General features: G+C 36.4%; 1 protein-coding gene across 39 annotated transcripts in view; it reads left to right on the top strand.

The window, feature by feature from the left end:
* The window catches only part of RAPGEF2 (Rap guanine nucleotide exchange factor 2), a 181,900-nt gene that overhangs the window by 94,866 nt on the left and 64,738 nt on the right, over positions 1–22,296 (top strand). For 20 of the 39 annotated variants that reach the window (XM_086887896.1, XM_086887884.1, XM_086887885.1 and 17 more), the window contains one exon: positions 140–307. In XM_086887896.1, coding sequence (XP_086744022.1) covers positions 140–307 — 168 coding nt within the window. Of the gene's footprint in view, positions 1–139; positions 308–2,941; positions 2,960–16,796; positions 16,875–17,163; positions 17,762–22,296 lie in introns of those variants that run through there. The other 19 variants (XR_015286523.1, XR_015286524.1, XM_086887887.1 and 16 more) reach the window with 5 other exon arrangements.

Below are 22,296 nucleotides of genomic sequence, written 5' to 3'. Positions count from 1 at the left end.
AGTGCTGAAAATACAGGAAATTCAAAGCTGGCTGCTGTTTTTTGAAAATAGGATTTCTTCTGTTTCAAACAAGAAGCATTTTTCTCTCTGATGGGGAAAGACACATGGGGAAAGACGTACTCTCTTGCATCTGTTGTAGGTTGATTACATGGAAGAAAATGAGGAGTATTTCCAGCGTCAAGCATCTCACAGGCAATCTAGAAGAAGGTTCAGGAAAATCAACCAGAAAGGGGAGCGACAAACAATTATTGATACTGTTGACCCTTATCCTGTGGGGAAGCCACCTCTACCTAGAGGCTACCATACGGTAAGCTGTCTGGATTTATGGTTCACAGTGAAAATAACAGTCAAAATAGTGAAAATAACAGTCAAAATGGCTAAACTTGCTGGTATCTTTCATGTGTGCTTCTGTGGGGAGGTTTCCCTTCAAAATAACTGTGAATGTGGCTCCATCAGTACGTGGATGTGTGCAGCTTGCATCTTAGTTCAGAGTTGAAAGTACGTTTCTTATGACTGTGAATGTCATGTATAAATTTTTAATGTTCTGATTATGAGTAATTATTAAGGAAATTCTGTTTTCATTTCCTTTTGCTATTTAGTTGCAGTAGAATTAGTTTTGTGTACTGTGTTAGAAGGTCAGTTAGTGAAGCACTCGTTCACATATGTGATAACAGGTGTTGCCTGGAGAGGACTGTGCTGCATAGTAGTACACCAAATTGGGTTAAATCTGTGATTTCTCTTTGGAATTGAGAACTTAAATGTAAAATTTGAATTAACATCTTCTGGTATTTGCCCTTTATACTTGGATTTTAGTGAGCTATATAGTTGGCCCATCATAGAGGAAATCATTTGGTCATTTTACTTGATTGCTTTTGGGGGTGAGGGAATCTACATATGTTTCCAGACTTTCTCTTGAGATGAAAATAAACTAATAATTAAAACTTATTCTACAAAATATTTTATATGGCTTTTAAACTGAGAAAAGCTCCACTAGATTAATATGTTTGTTTTGTATTGATTCCAACTGTGAGCGAAATAGTGGAAAAGCTGTTTGTCTTTGGCTCTCATTTATTTGTTTAAGCCCTAAATCTGGTAGAACCATAAAGGCATGGGCATAAATCACTTTGTGCATATTTAATCTCATTGAGTTCCATAGGCTGAATTTTGTATGGTGTAAGCCATATACATAAAAATTTGCAGGATGAGAGCTTTAGTGTTTTTTAAATGCTGTCTTTGGTACACTGCAATTGTTAGCTTTTTCAATTTTTCCTTCCTTACCCTTATTCCTTGACTTGTTTGCCAGTTCGCTGTATATTCAATGTGTGTGTCTATAAGTGTGTAGATGTTTGATTACATCTGTTAATTATACAGGCTTTTCCTCATGACTTGAATAATTACATTTTATGCCAACAGTTTGGTTTTGTTTATACAACAGCTTTCAATGGTTTAATTTTCAGTGCAGTTTTGATTTGCTCTAAATTTAAGGCGAATTGAGCCAGTTCACTTGGTTTGAAGATAAAATATTTTACTGGCCTTTCTTGCAAAAAAAAATAAATAAATAAAAGTGCTATTGTACTTTGTAGGAATTACAGAAAGATTTACTTTCGTTCATATTATTTAGGTGTGTGTGTTGTGCTTAGCAAACAGTGGTAGTGTGATTTGTGCCTAACTCTAGAAGTGCAATATTTAGGTTACACAGTGCCATTTGCATCCGTAAGTCCTTGCCTGTTGTATAAATTTCACTTTCGGTGTACCTGATGAGTTTTTGGAAGCTTAACTGGTACTAAAAGCAAAAGTCCATCCTGTGCTATTCTGTTGTGCAAGTTCATAATGGTTTTGTGTATGTGCTGGGAAATCCATTGCAAGTGAGATTTCATATGAAGATGGAAGAGATTGCCAAATAAACTGTAAAATTTACAATAGTTACAGTCAAATGTTGCCTTTCAAAGTGTAATATAATGCATCTAACTGGCTTTATTATTTTTTTCAAGGCAAATAGAGTCAAATAAGCTCAAACAGGTTTTAAAATATAGTTAAGACTCTTCATGCTGGTCCATTTCCCCCTATTTTTACAGTATTTGGTGATCTTGTAGACATTGTTCTCTCATTCACTTCTAGCAGTGTTACTTCAGTTGCTTTAACCATACATGTTATAGGCTGCGTTGTCTTTTCACTCTTCCTATTTTATGTCCTTTGACCTCATTTTATTGGTCTTAATTTTTTGAAAAATTGACTGAAAAAAAGCAGGATTTTTTTGTATTCATATAGGAATTCAAAACATATTATAGCACATATCTTGTGGACTTGTTGCCCATCCATTCTTTGGTCAGCATCTGTCAGGGTGTTGTCTTTGTTTCTATTCTTTAATTTTTGATAAAAAAGATGGAAGCATTAAGTTAAATTGAAAAAGCTTTAATATGATATAATTTTTTTCAAGTTTGCTCTTTCATGTGCATGTGTTCTAGTTTAGGTGTTATGTATATGAGACTTAAAGTAATAAAGCTGCTTTGATAGTAGCCTCGAAATCTTCATAATGTGTAATTTTATTCTGTTTTACCATAAATCTGTAGAATTAGCATGTAAAAATATTTAGGTTGTTGATAAATAATTATGCTTTATTAGCAGTAGCCTCTGAATGCTTTTCTTCAGAAGGTTCAAACAGTATTTTCTGAAGAAACTTTTCTATATCATAAAAGCATAGAGTGAGATGTAGAAATGAAATGCAGGTGCATGGTGTGCTTTCCAAGAATTAAAATTTAAATGCAGTGCTCTCAGTTGCAGCATGGCTTTCTGCAGTAGAGCCAACTTGTATGGGTTGGTGGACCCTCATTAACATGATTTTAACATTATCTTCATAGTGGTGGAATGTACTATGGCATGTCTGATAATGTTCATCTTTTCCTTTCCTCCTATATGGCATTCATTTCATTTTGGCTCACAGGAATGCACTAAACCTCAGGTATTGTAACTTACTGTGTATGGTCCACTAACAGTTTATTTGTGGGTTTGCGGTGTGATATCATAAATACTGATGCGACATGATGACTAAAATTGACTTTGCTTTGACAGTTCAGCAATCTCAGTGTGATACAAAAATACTTACCTAAGGGTGAAATTTACCAACAGCACAATGTCTCTTGCCCAGCTTGATTGACCTTCCTTGTTTGCACATCCTGTGATGTGTAGGAAATGAGAACCATAAACAAAGGGTGCACATCACATATTCAGTGCTTGGCAGACACTTTACTCAAGTATGTCCTTTGTGAAACAGAGGACTTAATCTTTGATTTTAACTTAAAAAATTGACCCCCTGTCACCATTTAGTACCTGTATGTCAGTAAAATGGGGAAATGGAGTGTGACAGGATGAGCAGTAAAGAAACTAAAAAAGGCTTTGCCATGGTGTTTCTTGCTTGTCTTCCATTCTGATGTTTTCTACTGACTCAGTATAACTAAGTATAAGAGGCTACATATTTTGTAGGCAAAGTGTATTTAAATGACCATTATCTGAAACACAGCTTTGCCAAGCTAGGGAGAAGAAGGTACCCACATAAGTCAAATATCTTGGAATGGTACCAAACCAAACAAAGTAAGTTTTGGAAGTTTTTCCTGTTATCAGACCTCAGATGCACTCAAAATGATCTGAAGATTTGAGTGGCATCTTTTAAACTTAAGTGGCATTTGCAGTTGCACTTGTTCATGCCAAAATAAATAAATACTGAGCATCCATCAGATACAGTGTTTGATAAGAATGTGTTACCAAATTGTTAAATGTCCCCACTTTTATGCTTGAGAAATCTCTTGTGTTAGAGATGAAAACAAATTAAGACAAATTAAGACTATTTAGTTTTTTTAGGTTAAAAGTTTTCCCTTCAAACATTGCTTTTGTCAATTCCCGGGGTATTTTTTTGTCATGAAATGCATTTATTTTACAAGTTCCTCCTGTGTCATATTGTTAAATTCATTTATTTAAGACACTTGGAGGGTTCAAATTTCAATATGTTTCCAGTATCATAGCCAAGTGATTTCTGGGCTGAAATGTTCTCTTTTTTCAAAATGTATAGTACACTTCTTCTAGGAACTCAGTTCCTTACCTTCAGATTAGTGCTCCCCAGTTTTTTCAGTGGCATGATCCTACGTGACCTGTGGTTACTAAAATACTGTGTTTGAGTGATAATTTACTTCTCAAATTATGGTAGGAATTTGAAATACTTCGTAGTATTCTATAACTTATCCTAATGTTCAAAAGATCATTTGAAGTGAAATTAAATGTTGAGTATCATACTTAGACATGTTACTTTTGGAACAAGTGTTGGTGATTTCTAGGGTAAGGAAAATGGAAACTTTGTAGTACATGGAAATAAAATAAATGCGGTTTATCACACAGATAAAATTCCATCCTTTCTTACTACCTTTTTATAGTTGGGTGAAATTGATAATTTATTTTTCAGAAAAAGAAAAAGCCAGTAAGTTTCAACTTCTCTCACTTGAATCTAGAAAATGTTTGCTTGTGCTTCTCATGTGTCAGAAACATCTTTAACTAGATTAGTGTTAATGCCTCCTTACTTAATAGCATAAATAGGATTTTAACTCCTCTAAATGTGGATTTTCATTCTGTGTCTACCTATACTTAAGGCTACATCATATTTTCAGTACAAAGCCTTTGTTTAGAATGATTTGACTGAAACAAGTGTGAACCCATTCTCCTGGGAGCCTACATGGTTTTACTTTTGCTTTAGACTGTTGTTTGGGGTTGGGTTTTTTTTTTGTTTTGTTTGGTTTGTTTGTTTGTTTTGTTTTGTTTAAATTCTTTAAAAGTGAATAGTCATCTGTGGAACGATTTTAAAAAAGGGTAGACTTTCTTGTAGTATCTTACTGCCAGTAAATTTATGGCTGCTTCAGTGCATCTGTGAAGAATTAGTCATGCTTGATCTGAGTGTTGCTGAGCTGGTTATTCTGTGTATAACGTATGGAATATTTGGCATAAACTGGCACAAGTTCATAAAGGAAAAATCACTTTGTACAAAATTAGGTGCTGTTTTTCAGTGGCACAGAGATTACAAGTAGTGATTTGTACCTCCCTGGTTTGTGATAGTCTGTGTCTCTGTGTAAACTGAGATGTGGGCTTTTACTAGGCTATACTATAGGCTTTACATTCTAAAGGCAGAGTATCAAATCTTACTGGGATATATTTAAAGAGATGCAGGTAGGCCTGTAAGAATAGTGCTGAAGCACCTGCAGATAGCCCTGAACAGAAAGATGGTGTGTGGTGTTTTACTCTGTGTGAATCTCTCTAGATTTGAATTAGTTAACAGGCTTACAGAATTTGCTGCCAGTGCATTCTCAGCCAGTCTTTCTATAGCCAGCTGCTGAAATCACTGCAGAAGGGCTCTCTGCCTTTAGTAGCCTTCCTTATCCCATTCAGCTTGAGATTCACGTGGGGTGACAATCCGTTTATCCGGTGTTGGAAAGAGAAGAGCGGTGGGCACGGAGCCATCAATAACCCCGGCTTCTACCCCAGCTACAGGCATGTAACAATTTTATCCTCACACACGGCTGTAGAGCTTTGTGAGATGTGTTTAGTGCAGACAAGTATTCCTTATGGATTTTATCTGAAGGAGCTGACTGAAAATGTGAATGAGAGGAGGGCTGGAAATTATACCATGTCTAATGTTGCTGAGTCAAATCTGATCTGCAGACATGACTCCCTGAAAAAATAAGCATAGAGTTTTTTCTAGCTTGTGTGTGTGTGTGCGCTATTTTTAGAAAAGGACAAGAGCCTACTCATTTACTAGCAAATTGTAGAAAACTTTCTTCCTGCCTCTAACTTCTCTTAAAACTAATAGTGCAAAGCACTGGCACAGCAGCCTTCTTTTTTCCTGATAAGGTTTGGATTCCCATTGTCTGCCAAGAATCTGAAATACCTGGATTGAAAATTTATGTTCCGATTGTTCTGTTTTATGAAACAAATTTGTCTTCGCCTTCCTTTTGTCTGCAAAAGGACATTATAAAAGCTTTGTATATCATATTGCTACATTTAGGAAGGATTTAAAAAAAAAAAAAAAGCCACATTATTTCTTTCTGCCTGAATTTGATGCAAAACCCTGGTCATTTTCCTTTATTCAGTGTGTGGCTACTGAAGTGATGTTGAAGTTTATAAGTTGACATGCAGTATTTTCTGGTTGTTAGCAGAGTAGATGCAAATTCTAAGAAATTGATTCAATTTTTAGCACTTTGTTACAGAAGTCCAGTATAATATGGGATGAGGTTTAATGTTAAAAACCAGCAAAATACCATTGCTTCTCTGCATGTGTGCTTATGTCATATGTTGTAAAATACATGTTGCTGCATGTCCTTCTATGAACCACACTACATATGATCATGAAGAACTCAACAATACTCAACAATAAATGTTGCTTTTCAACATTGTGGACTTTGCAGTACTGTGATGTAGCTTGATAAACTGTGTTCATGTTAGTGCATTATATTTTACACAGTAAATTGATGTCAGTATCATAAAGTACTTAGTTGTCTTGTGGCATTTCGGTTGTTTTAAATTAGTTTGAATCAGAAAGAAACAGTTGCCAGATACCCATCTACAAGAAATCTGTTCAAAAGAACACTGTCAATCTTTCAAGCTGCAGCTTTTAATGTTCCTGATGATTTTTAGAAATATCAAGAATATCTAATACAAGATCACTTAACAAAACAAGAAATAAACAACAGACTCAATCATGAGTATTCACATTAACAAGAACACAAGAAAAGCTTGCCTTCAGGAAGAAAGAACCATGTCTAAGCAAACTGTTTGATAGGACAAGATAAAACTATTTGATAGTGGGCAAGAAGGTGTGGTGGACACAGTGGAAGCTTGACTTTGTGAAAAGCTGTAAAGGATGTGGAGAGGTTGGAGGAAAAAACAATCTTTTAAGCATCTTTGACCTTAGAAGTGTTGCAAGTGTATTTACAAAGGAAAAAAGTGCCCAGGGAAACAAGTGGGGACAAATATACTTTGGTTGTCAGAAATGTTTGGAGCACAGGATGTTTGAGGGTTTTGGCTTTAGAGGCTTGTATGAGTTATGGTACCTGGATCTATTTAAATAGATAAAATTTTGGTAACCGATTTTTCCCCAGATACAAGAAAAATGTGAAGAGGAAGGAAGCTGCTCTGTGGTTTATGTAAAATGAAAGCAAGAAGGTTGCCTCACATAAATAAAAGTTGAACTGAACTCAGTCTGTTCCTGGTTATGACACAAATTAATTTAAGTAATGTCAGCAGAAAAACATAATGGTGTATGCACCTAAATTTGCAGAATATTGCTGATGAGAAGGAGCGTGGTATGCAAAGTTTTAAACACATTAGCATAAATAATGCATGCTTGTTTGCCCAAACAAATTTGTCTCTATTAATAACAAAACAGTATAAAATAATTTAACATTTCTAGTGTTCATGTTGAAAAATAAAATACATTGGTTGTGCCATTAATAAAGGAAAGGGGCTAATTCTTAGTGCTGCCAAGTGCAAGTGTACTTTTACCAGGAAGGATATTTGTTAAGTTGCTTTTCTTTGTCTACAAAATCCAGTGTGTAATTTCAAAAGCAGCTGCTTTTATTATTCCATGATGGTGATGATCCGTTCATGATTTCAAATGAGCTTGGTGTTTACATCATAATGGGAAGTAATACAAAATACTTAATAGATATACATAGTCTTTATATTTGAACACATCCAGTAACGTTAATTCCTGAGGAGTGTGACCGTGTTTATACGTGTTAGGTGCGTTTTGAAGTGAGACACTACAAAAACTGTGGGATGATTTTACCTTAAATGCGAAATTTAATGCTTGAGATGATTTGGGCGGCTCACAGTAACCATTTTTTTAATGGAAGTTGGATGTTTCTTTATGGGAACATCCACTGGTAATGTTATAATGGCAATAAGTAATTCCCATCACTGTGTTCTGTGTGTTCTGGCAAAACACCACCTTTTTAGCCTCACTGCTTCCTTCCTTCATCCGTGTTTTAAGGGACTGTTACTGTTTCAAGTTATGTATAAAGTTTTGTAATATTATTAATATATGAGCAATGCTATAATTTTATTTTTTGTAGCACCCAAAGCAAAGCGAAATTGTTACTTCATCATCCTTTTAGTAATGACTACTGGCAAGCTAATGCAAAATTAATGACATGCAGTGTGTTATTTACTCAACTTGCAGCTTCTGTCAGAGGTTGTCTATTTTTGTAAATTACATCATCCTTACTGCAGAATTCTTATATCCATTGGGATTTACTGTTCTTCCATTCCCTTTGGAAGGGCTCACATTGATGTCATAACTGGATTTGTAATTTTGATTAGATTTGGAAACTCAAAGAGAAACATTGAAGCTGTGCAGTATTTACTGCAACTGAAGTGTCAGTAATATTTCTGAGGTTTTTGGTATTTTTTTTACATGTTAATGACACTAGGTCCTGTTTATAGCTTGTAGAGTTGCCAATACTTTATGACCACACATATGTAAAACTTTGTTTAATAATAGCATAGATTTTCCAGAGTGACATGATTTTATTGCCGCTACTGATTTGTGATGTGCTCTTTTATCTTACATAAAGGATTGTTTTTCTGAGATGTAGGGTATAAAACTAAATGTGAGGTATGTCATCAAAGCAGAAAGTTGTTACTGCAGCAGAAGAATATTTTTTTTTGTAATTCTTTTCTAAATTGATTGTTGCACAATGTAACTAAATAAAAATATTGAATTTCTACCATTTGGACTTGATGATCCTTGTGGGTCCCTTCCAACTCAGCAGATTCTGTGATTAAAGCTGAGGAAAATTAAAAAAGCAAATATATACATGTGTGAAAGGATATCCTCGTTAACATGGGGTTGTTCAGTTAGAAATGCTGTTGGTATGTAAAGTACATATGGGGAAATGGGATCTGCCATACTGTATTTGTGGATTGCCAATACAGATCCTTTTAATGCTGGCGTTTCGGTACAGACGAGTATCATGAGCGATAGTAGTGATGCAATTATTTGCCCACTAAGAGATGGAAAGAAGCTGTCAGTTCATTTTTTTCCCAAGCATCTGAGCCACTGTTACGTAACCTGAACTTGACATGGTGACTAAAAGATGACATTATTAGTTTTATTAGTTGTTTCTGAGTACTTTTAATAAAGGCTTGTATCTGCCTTGACTAATTACAAATTGTCATTTTGCTGAGTGAATTTCAAGGCTCTAAAAAAAAAAGTAACAAATTTAGTAGTTAAAATATCCTAAGCAACTAAGAAAGTATAGAATTGAAACATGGGGAAAATGTAATGTTCCAAGTTCCACGAAGACAAATGGCATTCTGGGCTGGATCATCAGTGATTGTCACCTTGTACTCAGAACTGGTGAGGCCATTCCTGGAATCCCCTGCCAAGTTTTGGGTCTCTCACCACGAAATGGACATTGAGGTGCTGGAGTGTGTCAAATGTGTGATGGGTAAACCCTTTTCAACTTTATTGGGTAGATGTGCATTATCAGTGGCATTTACATTTACTTGCATCCTTCATTGGGTGACAGTTCAGTACAGGAGAGCTAACAAGTCCTAAGATAGTTAGCTTGAATTTGCCAAAAGGTTTGTGTGTGAACCCTTTCCCTGTCTTTCACCACCCTGTTGTGTAGACATACTTTTAAAGCATTTTTTAGATTTCTTGTATTTATACTTTTTTGATGGAAAGATTTTTTTAATGCTTTTCTCATGAAAAAAACTTTCCTTTTTTAATGTTATGGTCTAGTTAAAGTGTTAGTATTCTGTTATATGTGTAATGCGTATTGGGAGCTGGGCTTTAGGTTTGAGTATATTCAAATTATATTTGAATTTTCAGACAGTAGAAGTTTTGACATGCAGCTGGAACAGCTGGCAGGTGTGGCTGGCAGAAAACCTATACAGATTGTGTTCTCATTCTGTTTTGCATTATTTTATATTCATGTGTGTGTGGATGTGCTAAAATGTAAAATATTTTACTTTTCCTCCTTTTACATCTAAATTATGTATTACTCTTGAACACTGTAATTTGGAAATTATAAAGGCCTGCAGCTAACTGGTTTTAAAGTCTTCAAATGATCTGTGGTGCACAAAAGACCTCACTTAAAAGTAAAAATTCTGACACCAGTCTTGGAATGCAAAACAGCATAGAACCAAATTATAAGCAAGACTCAGTCTGGTAGATGCACTTCTTCCTATTTTTCTTTAACAATTTTATATCTAGGTAGCTGATCTTGTAATTACAAGGAACAAATGTAGTGTTATGTTTGCGAAATGAAACGTCCAAAAAGTGATGGTAGTTGGCTTCCTGATTTATTTGATTGAGGAAGAGAAAAGGGAAAGGGCATTTCTTAGAATTTTATATTAAGTCCTCTTTATTTGAGGATTATAATCTCGTGGTTTGACTTTTTTCCTATATAAAACCAATTTTGCTCATTTTGCTTGATAATTATGTTAAAAGTAAAGAACATGTGAAATTGCATGGGGTTTATTACTGATAAAAGGTCTGTATAAATTATTTCTGTACAGTTGCTAGAGGCAGGGCACAAAGCTCTCAGGATATGTTAGTGCATGGTGCATTACACAAGAGAGGATATGCAGGGGAACAAGGAAGAGAGTTCTCCCAAAAGAAAAAGATCTTACACTGGTAAACTCTTCAGTGTTGGTTTTAATTTGAAACCCCTGGAGAAGGCTCTTCAGAGAGTCTCTTGGCATGAGACTACGACTGGAGACAAAAACAAGAGTTATTTCCTTCCAACAGACAACTGAAGTGAGTGAAAATTCTCTGTAACAGCAACCAGCTCTTTCCAAGTTAAACTTCCTCAAAACACCAGAGATAAGTAGTAAGTTACTCTGGGAGATGTCCAAGTACACATCAAAAGAGATGAACAGATATTCTGGTGATTTTCTGCTGGCCCTGTATATGACTACACCTTAAACAGAATTTCAGATTCTCCCTTAAAGCTTCTAAATAAGATACTATTAGAAAGCATATTGTATTGGCTTAGAACGAAAATTCTGCCCCTCCACTACTGCTGAAGTCACCCAATGAAGAAATAAACAGCAAATACCAATAGAAAACCAGCTAGCATTTATAGGAGACTGAAAAATCTGGAGTTTGTTTGTTTTCAATTAATTAATATTTCATATTGAGATATTAAATAATTGTTCCCCTGCCTTGGTTGGTCTCAGGTACGTGCACTTCTGTGCCACAACAATCATCCTTGTAATGCAAATATGTCAGCATATTTCAGGTAACATATTTCAATGGGGCTGCTACTGACCATAACAACATAGAATTTGGACAATTGATTGACCTCAGAAAAATTGCTGAGTTTTGTTTTTACCTTTTAACACTGAAGCAGTTGGGTACACATGGAAGAGGTTTGCAATCATCCACCTTCTTTAAAGTTTTCCTACGTTGTTCTACAGCAAAGAATGTGAAATTTTAGGGTTGACTCGTATAAGTGAAGGACTTGTCTCTGGATTCCTGCTGTGAAATTGGTAGGGACAGGATGATATGTGGGAGTTTCTGTGGATATTTTATTAGTTTGTTTTTCCTCCAAGACAGTGGGCCAATTTGTATCTCAGTAGTGAACCTTGTCCCCAGCAGTTCTGGACGTCAAAGTGCTGTTCAGATCTGGTAAAGACAACTTGCTACTCCTATATGCTTGCCATCATGGCTCTTGACCTTAAAAGTGTTTTTGCTGTTTTGCATGCTTTTTTCCCCAAAGCAAAAAAAAAACCAGAAAACATATTCTCATCTTCTCCAATGTAATGAATATGCTATTATTAAATCTGGTCATTACACTGACATGAGAAAATTTTGTAAATGTTGGGGAAAAAACTTCCATCTATCCTGACATAATACATTTTTTCCACTTCTGAAGTACTGAAACTGTTAAGGAAATGAAACTAATCTGCCAACTGAAGTCATTAATATTGCAAATTTTATCCCTAATGTTTAACACTTAATAATGATAATGTATAGTTTTAAAGCCATGTTGATACTTGTTCAACTTTAGGCTTGTGTAAGAATGAGTGCTTTGTTTTGTGTAAAAATCACAGGTAAATAAGTTAAACATAAACATAAACATAAACATCACATAAAGTGGCTTCACAGATGTACATGTTGTATATGATTTTGACCTAGCAGGAACATGTTTATTTATTTATTTATTTTCCCTGAAAGCATTACTAGATAAAGAGCATAAATAATTATGGAGCCCAGAGAAAAGTTTCTGTGCTCTGGTGCTGTGGTGAGCCTTTGCTGAATTCAGTTCTACAAGCTAATTTAGATATTCTGGAAATAGGATATCTTGTCACATTTTGGATGAGTGACCAAACATAGGTTTTCTTCATATCTGTTCTAACATAGTAGTTGAACGTAAGAGAATTGGATGACAATTAAGATGGATGGCATGCAAATAAAAAGTTTGCTGTACTGAAAGCAGAGCTGAGCACGCAAGGTGACAAATGAGTTTGCTGTCAGAGGGAAGATGGGCAGGCTACAGCACATCCACCCAGCTGAGGCACCAGCCTGACTGCTGTGGGCTTGTCGTTATTTTAAAGATCTGGGTTATAGATTCATCTGCAGGAGCAGTTCAACAGAAGGGCATTTGTTCAAATGGTCTGTCACATTAGTAAATGTGTTATCAAGACAGCACACACCACTCCACTGTAAGTCTTGCTTTGGTGTCACCAGTTTTGCAGTGAGCATCATTATAGTGGTGGCACTGCCACAGCCTTGTGAATTCAAAAAAAATAATGTGGTGAATACTACTACTTTATGTGTTTTGGCCAGAGTGATATTTTAGTACCTTAGAGTACGTTTGGTAATTTTCTTTTATTTATTTAAAGTTCTCAAAGTTCTTGAGAAAATACTAGTAGGGTTAGGTATGCCTAGACTGTCCCACATCTGCTTTATGCTGATAAATAGGAACTCGCTTGAAATCAGGTCATACGGACCCAGAGATTTAAATTGTTGGCAGTAAATTTGTCTGAATACTTTAGAATAAGACTTATGTATTGTATGGGACATTAAAGTGTATCATAGCATTTTGAGTGAATTACTGTACTGGGTTTTTGGTGGTTTCAGTTGGTGTTTTTGAATCTGATGGGAGCAACAGATTGTTACATAGTAATCTCTCTGGTAAGGGTAGTAGGAGGCAGAGAACACCAGCATTATAAAATTCAGAAGCATGCTCCTGGGAGCTTAGCAGTATTGTGTCCAATAGCCCTGAGCTTAAATTTAAGTTTTAAACTTCCACTTCTTTCCAAGTGAGGAGGATGGGGGAAAGAGACGACAGCTCTGCCTTATCTTCCTTAAAATTATGTACTGCATTCTTGCACTCTTCAATTTAGCTGTCTGTTATTCCACCTACACAGCTGTGTAATATCTGTGTAATTGTCCCTTCACTGTGAGTGTTTTTTCTAGCTACTGGAGTCCTGCAGTGGCAGTAAATTTGGTGACCTTAGAGTGTTCTGTTGGTTTTTGACTAAGTATTTGAACATGAAGGAAATGATTAGGAAAGGAACTTTACATTGTGTTTAAAGGGAAGGGGAAAATGTGCTGATAATTTCTGATTTTGAGGCACTTCAGGAAAAGAATGGTCTCTGTGTATGTAATCAGTATAAAAATTTAAGTACTTCTGTAAATACTTGTGAGTTAAGGTAGCTGCTAGAAATTGAGGAATTGAGGTAATCTGTTGTTGCAGCATTTGTCATTAACCTAAAAAGGTTTAATACTCCAGGCATTGTTGGCATTACTTAGGAGAATGATATCTATGTGAGATGGTGTTCTAGAATGTAAAATAGTTGAGAGACTACAGTCAGATGCTGCTGAGATCTCTACCAATGTCTGCTTAGAATCTCTAATCCTATGGGCTAGTCCTAGGATGTCCATGCATTTGTAGTAACTTTTGAAATGGCTTTTTAATGTTCTTTTCTGTGACTCATAAAGGGACACTAGATTTTTTTTTTTTATAAATACAGTATTTTGAAAGCAGCCAGGAATGGCTCATCATGTGCAATTATTGCATGTCAGGTTTATTAACACTTCACTTTAATAGCCCAAAGACATTTGCAAAACTGTCTTGCCTTTTTTTTTTTTCCCCAAACTTTCAAGTCTAAGCAAGGAGTTCTTACATGGATTTTGAAAAACCCATGAACAGAAAGTTGAAGGTTTGTTTTCTGTGATGTATTTGTACTTGTTTATGATAGAAACTTTCCACAATATATTGTTCTCATGTCTTACACTGATTTAAATTCCAATAATTTTTCACTATAACCTGTAACAATTCACTGGACTTCTGCTTTAATTCTTTTTTATGAAAATAAATTATATGTAAGTATTTTCTGACTTGAAAATGGGCACTATGTACAATCGCACCATACCTGGAAATGGTGGGAGTTGAGGAGGGAAAAAACCCATTTTGACTCACAAATTATCTGTGAGTGGTGTTTTCTTCACCTAATTTCATAAATGTCACTTTTCACATTTTGAATGTAAAGAGGCTCATTTTTCTAGTTTGGAAACCACAAAGTTTTTGTCGGTCTGATGCATGTGAACATCAATTAAACTTGGTTAGGTTAATAGAAAGTTTTGCATTCATGTATGAAGTATTGGCCTAATTTACTAACAGATGAGTAGAGGGTGTATAGTGGTGACCAGCACAAGTAGTAAGGAAGTGTTTCATGGCAATGTTCTATGAAAGTTTTGTGTTTCACTATTTTGATGGGTTTAATCATGATTTCATGTTACTTGTGAAGGCTTACAGTACAGAAACCTATGCTGGATTTTAGCTGGAAATACTAAGTGATGCAGAAAAGGATGCATGTTGATAGTTGGGTGTGTGACGGACTTCAGAAAGTCATGTGCTGCTTTCCTGCACTGGGGAGATATTTCTGTTTCGTCAAAACTTCATTTTTTCCCTGACATGAGCATTAAGTACTCAAATTCTGCTCATGGTGTTAACCACAAGGCCACCCAATCAAACTGAGGAGGGTTTTAATTGCTTTGTTAACAAGTAGTATCTTTAAATTTTGTACTAGAGGGGGTTTGCCTAAGCTTCATAGAGTTCATAACTTCTAATCAGCACTTCATCAGAAAATTGATTGTGCTGAGCATTAAACTGTTTTACAAGGCTTAAGCATAACCTAATGTTGTAAAATCATGTTAGTTGCATTAGCACATAGCAAAGACTTTCAAAATTCTAAAGTAATTGTTGTAATTGAGTAATTTAAAGAATAACTTACATTTTAGAATATACTGAAGACCAAGGGTGTTAGTGTCATTAAATTCACATAAATGTAAATACATTGAATTAAAAAAGTGTTGTATATGAAACTGTGTCCATTAAGGAATTCTGCAAAAAAATAGACTGGATTATTTCAGGATTTTCTCTGCCATTACTAGAATTCATTTCCACTAATTTTAAAGCCTCATTTGCTAGCAATCATTGCCAGGAGTGAAGGAAATCAATGAGTAACAAACTAAACTCATTGTCAGTGTACATGTTAATTTGGGGGAAGGCAGCTGCAGATTGTATGACATAGTATTCTGTAGTATGCAGTTTTTTCCTGTGTATTTTGCCTGTGTAACAACTGCTAAGTATTTTCTTCTATTGTCCTTGCTGGGAAAAAAAAAAAAAAAAAAAAAAGCTTTGAAGTTATTGAAAGGCCAGATGGTTTCTGATTTTGAAGAATATGTTGTAAAGATGGTACAGAGAACTGTACTGAAGTTGAAGCTCTATGGAAGTGTGTCATGTGCCTTGCTTGGCTGCTCCTGTGTCAAGTGGTACAAACCTGTGGCACTTAAGGAGGTGCATTATATGGGGCTGAAGATTTGTTTCTTGAGCACATCCCTGTTGCATTTCATCTCCTCTGCAGTGTGATTTTACTAATACAGCTTGGGAAGGGGTGTAGCATAAATGGGAGTGACGGGGGATATTTCTGAGTTTAAGGTACAAGTACATTCTGAAGGGAGAATTATAAATGCCATATTTATGTCAACCTCTTCCACAGTCTGTATACCCATGTGTTTTTAGTAGAATTTGTGTATTCAGTGTATAAGGAGAAGCAGGAGCTCCATTCAGAGAGGCTTGAAATGGTATGTTAAAGGTGTCTGGATGTGTACCTTCCACACCCTGTGGATGGATGTCTCTGGCCTGTGAAAGGACGAAGCTGCTGAAAATCTGAGAGAGCTCATCAAGTGCACTGTTTGTAAATACGTGATAAAAATGTTTACAGCTCTGCAGCAGCTCTCTTTTGGGTGGGGGCAGTGTGGGGGGGAAGGGAGGTGATGTCTCTTCTCTAGCATTATTTTCTTGAAAAGTCATGTTCGGCTGAGGATTTGTCGAGGTAAACGTGGGTCCTCATTCCCACCCTGACTTCAGTGATATTCTTAGGAGCCAGCAGCAAACGGATCCCTCCCCTCTGGGGATGCCTTGATCTTCCGAGGCTGATACCAGCCACAGGCAGGAGCTTGCTGTTTTATCTGCATTGTCCATCTCTACCTTAATGAGTGAAACAGTTAAGTATCAGAGGGGGCGAGCCTCTAGGAATGTGTCTTCCATTTGACTCGAGTATTTCGGTGGATAAAGGGAGAGAGGGAGGGAGAAGAGAGAGAGAGAAATCCACTTACATCACTCGAACTGCATTGAGTGTGCCTGTGTGCAGGTTAAGAGACAGACTTCAGTGTCTTTGCTTTCTGCAGGAAGCAGCAATGCCGTTTGTATCCTAAGAGGAATTTTTTATTTAGAAAAGGAAGCATTCTTTCTACCCAGGAAATGGCTTTCCTTGTGCGTTGCTATGCCAACTGCCTGCAGCCATGGTCTTCCAAAGTAAGCACAATAACGTAATTATATTGGCGTATTGCATTCAGACTCATGATTCTCTGGGTTTTTGTGTGTGTAACTGTGTTGTATTTTTGTTGCTGGCTCTTTGGGCGGTAGAAGTGCTTGTCTTGACTGTGAGGAGCAGGCATCATAAAATTAAATGTCCATCAATGTCATGCTGCTGAGATTAATTGTGCAAACTTGGTTAGCTGAGTGGAACAGAGATCACTGGTCACTACTCTGTCAGCATCATTAGCAGCCAGGGGAGGAGGTCCCTATTCGAGTGCGCTGCCCTGATTTTGGGGGAGTGGAGGGTAGTGGTGGCAGGAGGGGGGAGGCTGCATTTGTGAGTGTGTGATTGCAAATGAAACAGGAGTATTAACAATGCTTGGCTGAGTGCTGGAGGCTGGTTCCTGCACCCTGACCAATATAATACTGTATTAAGCCTTTTTCAGGGAGTCTCTGTGCAGTCAGCCATTTTAGCTTTTTTTTCCGTCCTTTTTTATTTTTTTTTTTCCCATTCCTCAGGCTCAGGGAATGGTTTTGTTCCCTTGAATGGATGCTGGATATGTAGGGTTTCATCAGGCTCTCTACGTCCTGACATGCTTAGACTTTCAGTGTTGCAAAAATGGAGACTAACGCTGTCATTCGGATTGCTGCTCTGCACTACAAGTGCGAGGGGGGTTTTGAGCTTACCAGTAGTGACACTTTTAGCTCCAGCTTGGTTTCACCCCCTCCGCCTCTTTTTAATTTAATGCTGTAGAGGGTGACTTGCCATCCATAAGAAATTGGTACATGATGTGTAAATTCAGTTCAGCTTATGTTTCTTCATTATGAAACCACTTGCAATCCCAGCTAACCATGGAGTTATGGGCCAGCAGGAGAAACACTCAGTAAGTATTGCAAATTCTGTTTGTTCTGTCAATAACCTGTCATGGGCAAACTGCATGGAGATTGAAACTGCTTGTCGTCCTGCTCACTGGCTTTCCTGCTTGTGGGTTTAACAGCGGGTTTGGAGGGAAAGCTGTACCTGAGGTGGCGTTAATGTCGGTGGCTGTCTTTGAAATTGTGTTTAGCTTAGAAAAGGCAACTCTGTAGGTGCTTTTTAATGTTAAAAATTTACTGAAAAAATGCTGGCATACTTTGGTTGGGCAGGAAGCTTTGAGCATTCAGTTAAAATCATTATGCATTTGTTGAAACTTTAAAGCAATATGTAAGCTGTATAACAAGTGATATAATTGTAGGTGATGATAAGAATAGATTTATTCTGCCTAGTGTGTGGCACTCGTGTACTGTTGCCTTGTAGCATGGCGTTTAACATCTGTGATACACTTATGCTGAAATGCAGAAACTGTTAGTAAAACATGGAACGAACAAAAGGCATAAGTACTGATGCTTTCTAATTGATCCCATGAGTCAGCTACACCTTTGTCATGCTTTAATCCCATAGGCTGCCTGTGTTTATTGTTTGGGAAAAATGCATCCATAAGCAGAAGAGCAAACATTATTTAACAAGGCCTCAGGTATCAGGAATTAGAAATTTAGGTTTTGCATGACAAAAAGGTTCTGTAAGTTCTATAAAAATGTATGAAACCTTATTGCTCAGTTAAAATGTTTAAATCTTCATGCTAGATTTTAAATGGTTCAATAATGTTTTCAATCTTAAAATTTGTTTCTTCAGAAGATATGAATATTTATGAATATGTGTTCTTTGACTACTGTGTCTTAGAATGTGCATGGGAATGTGAGCAGTTCAGCACATACAGTTAAAGAACTGTAAATACTGGGAAGAGGTGATAGCAGGAACTTTTTGAAGGAAGAACATTTTTTCTTTTTTTGCAGGAATTAAATGTTGATTGTGTAGAATTACAGCAAGTAATCTAGAAATGTTTTAAAATGTTTCCAATGTTTTTTTTTCTTACACATGGAGCAACATATCACAGTTTCTTATTGTAGACTGTTTTGTTCCTTTCCCTTGTTAATTTCATTCTAACTATAAGGGCGTTGATGTAACCAAACCGTTTGGTGTTCGTGAAATATTTAGAACTTAATCTAAAAAAAACCCCAAACAAAACCCACCTTCTTTCCTCCTGAAACTCAAGCACTGAAGAAGCTGAAATAGAATAGGATACTTTGAATTTGCAAATAGGAATAAAATGAAGAAGCTGCCTATGTATTGGGTTTTCCTGCTCTTTCTGCTCTCCAGAGAATGTCAATGAAAAGTTCTAGATTTACTCTGGTAGCACAAGTTTAACTGACATTAAATAAGTGCTTATAGATAAAGGGTGAAAAATAAATTAGCTTTTTTGGAACTCTACCTTATAAACTCTGTCACATTCTAGTTGTATAACTTTGAGTTATTTAAATCGCAGCAATCAATTTCACTCTCCAAAATGGAGACTGGGCTAAAATGTAGGAATAGTAAAAGGGAAAAGGTCAAAAAGGACTTTACAAATGTCCACATATATGCAAGAGAAAGAAATCATAGTGTCTGACATGCAATTGTAGATTTTGCATGAAAAAAGACGTAGTTTAAAGACTATATAGAACTTTAAAACTAAACTGTTATGACACAGACTAGCTCAGCAAAAACCACAGCTTTGACAATGAAACTTTCATGCCTGTTCACCAGGTAGACATTATTTTCCTTGGAAGTTAAGACTGAAAGATTTAAATTTTTCATAGAGGGAGGGGAAGCTTGGAGTTCCAAGGCATAAGACTTTATATTACTTAGCCTAAGAGGAAAACTTCTTGAATTAATCATTTCTGGTAATGAGTTATTTTTATGTTAGTATGTTCCCAGAATTCTAAATATTTTATTGATATCTGACTTGAACTTACTTCAAGGAGAGAGACTTAATTACTTCTGTGACATCCCCACCCAGAATCTCACAGCTTGATTTGCTGGAACAGAATGCAAAATTCAATTCCAATCTGGAACTGAATACAAGAATCTCCTGTGCAAAGTTTCACAAATTTCTGTGAATGAATTTGCTTAATGCTGTTAAATCTTAATTTCCCACTAGTTTAGTTAGGGAATGAGGGATATGGTTTAAATCTACTGTTCTGTGAAAGTGGTATGCAAACTGGTCATTGTCTTAATCATGGTGAAAATGGAGAGAGGAAGAGTAAAATCTTGTGTTTCCTAGATTTTTTTAGTATAGAAAATAAGGTCAGCAGCATCAATCAAGTGTATTGGTCTTACATGCCTCATATTTCATAAATTGGAAGAGATTGAAGCAGTCGAAGAAGAAGTTGAAGCAGATTGAAGCTACAAGCACATATCTGAAGGTGATGTTCCTTGATACACAACTACTGTCATCTGTTTAATAGGGAGTAAAATTATGCTCTGGGTGAAAGATGGCAGAAAAATGAAAGCAGGATTGTTGCAAAAATACTTCAGCTTAGTTCTTGTATTTGATGCACTTTACCAGATTTTGTGTAATTAAAGGGATCTTAGAATGGTTTGGGTTGGAAGAGTCCTTAAAGTTCATCTTCTCCCAGCCCCTCTGGCGTGGACAGGGACACCTTCTCCTAGTCCAGGTTGATCAGAGCCCCATCCAGCCTGGCCTTGAACACTTCCAGGGATGGGGCATCTTCAGTAGGCCCATTCTATTTGGCTGTGTCCTTGCTGATTATAAGAGTCCTCTCAACCAGCTTTGTAGGGCTTTCATTATATTTTTCCTAACCTTAAATTTTAGGTGGATGAATAGTGTTTCAAAAAACATTGCTTCGTGGATGTTCAAACAATCTCTTGAAAAGCTTCACACATTGCATCTTATACCTGGTTTATTATGTGGAAAAAAAATCACATGAAGGTCTAGAGGGTTCCCATTGTCGGCTTGGGCCTTGTAATGTGTTAGCTTTCAATCTCATTTTTCTTTTTCCTTTGTATCTGCTGTTTGCAGGAACTTTACTCTGAAAAAACAAAATGAAAAAATTGACAGGTATAATGACTTATAAAAAGGGGACTTGAGATGCATGGTTCTTACATGACTGTGTCGTCATTAACATGTTATGAGTTGCACAATACATTGGAGTGACTTATGGACAACCTGTAAGAAAGTGTGTTTCTACTTCAGGTGTAATTGAAGTAAAGTCTGCTAAAAAAGGACAAGTTTCACTGCTGGCACTTCTTTAGTGATCATGGGTGCTGCAGTCTTTGATGTGCTCGACCTGTCTTGAGTTACTAAAAAATATTGGAAGCAGTAAGTTAAATTTTTGGGTTGTTCTTACCATATTTTAATTCACAAAGATTTGTAGCCATGTGGTAGGGGTCCCCTCCATCCCAGGAAAGAGAAGGAAATGAGTGATATTTTGAGGAAAAGTCTTGAACGGGGGTTGTTCAAATATGGTTATTTTAGTTTGATGTGTAGCAAGGGTGCCTGTTGGCATGCTTTCCTAAGAAATCTAGAACTATACTAGAAAAAAATTTCTGTTACTGGAAGAGATCATCAGTGTTTTTTCTTAACTCATATAGTAAATGTAACGGGATACAGTTATTTGTACTTTGAGTGAGCATCACACAGCACTAACAAGTTGTGGAGAAGAGATGTGGTGTTGCTATCAGATGGCTACAGCTGCTAAGCTTTTGCTCATTTGTATATACACACCTGGGGATAAAACAGATGTATGAAAAAGCTCTGTCTAAGTAGGAGTGACCTGTTGGCTGCTGCAGCTGCTGATGGTAATGATTTTGTTCATCTTGATGAATTACATTGCTCTGGACTTGATACATATCACCTTCTTTTGTTGTTAGGCACCTTTATTTTTAGCACTTATTGAAACCAGATTTCTGGTTTGACCCCTTCTGATTATTCCTTTCCTTTTAATTTGCATATTTGGAAAAAAATTTTCCTCTATGGAAACCAATAAAGGGATTGTGGATTTTTCATGTGATTAGAAATAGTCCTTCACCTCTTTATAAGTGCATTATGACAGAGTCCTTAATTGCACGACCGTATATCTTCTGCAATATCTCAAGATGGATAGCTTTGTAATGAGCAGCTCTTTGATGTTTTGGGGTAGGTTCATTGCTCAAGAGGTCAGGTTGTGTTTATGGTGTACTATTCGAGTCTTACTCAGAAGAGAAAAGCATAAATATTATTCTCTTTGGTGGCTTTTCAAGATGCTTGTAACGACAGTGTTCAGGCATTTAATTAAGGTATTGTGGGGGTGGCATTATCTTAATTTTTCAGGTAGATCTGCTGAAGCAAGTCTTCAGCAAAACATAAGGGCAGAATTTTGAGAGCTTAAGATGGTCATTCTACAGCATAGAAAAGTCTAAATAAGCATTCAAAAGATGGATTTTGTTACTTGAGTTTTCTCTATTGGCCCAGTTCAGGCACTCACAACCTGATGATCATATGAAAGGTTGATTTTAAGTGACTTGCCTGGCATCCTGCCAGGGATCTGTGGTAGACTCTGG

The sequence above is a fragment of the Cyanistes caeruleus genome, chromosome 5 (assembly GCF_971803275.1).
Source record: "Cyanistes caeruleus chromosome 5, bCyaCae1.hap1.1, whole genome shotgun sequence".
NCBI lineage: Eukaryota > Metazoa > Chordata > Aves > Passeriformes > Paridae > Cyanistes > Cyanistes caeruleus.
Note: the sequence above shows the minus strand (reverse complement) of the source record. Positions and strands in the feature narration are given on the sequence as shown.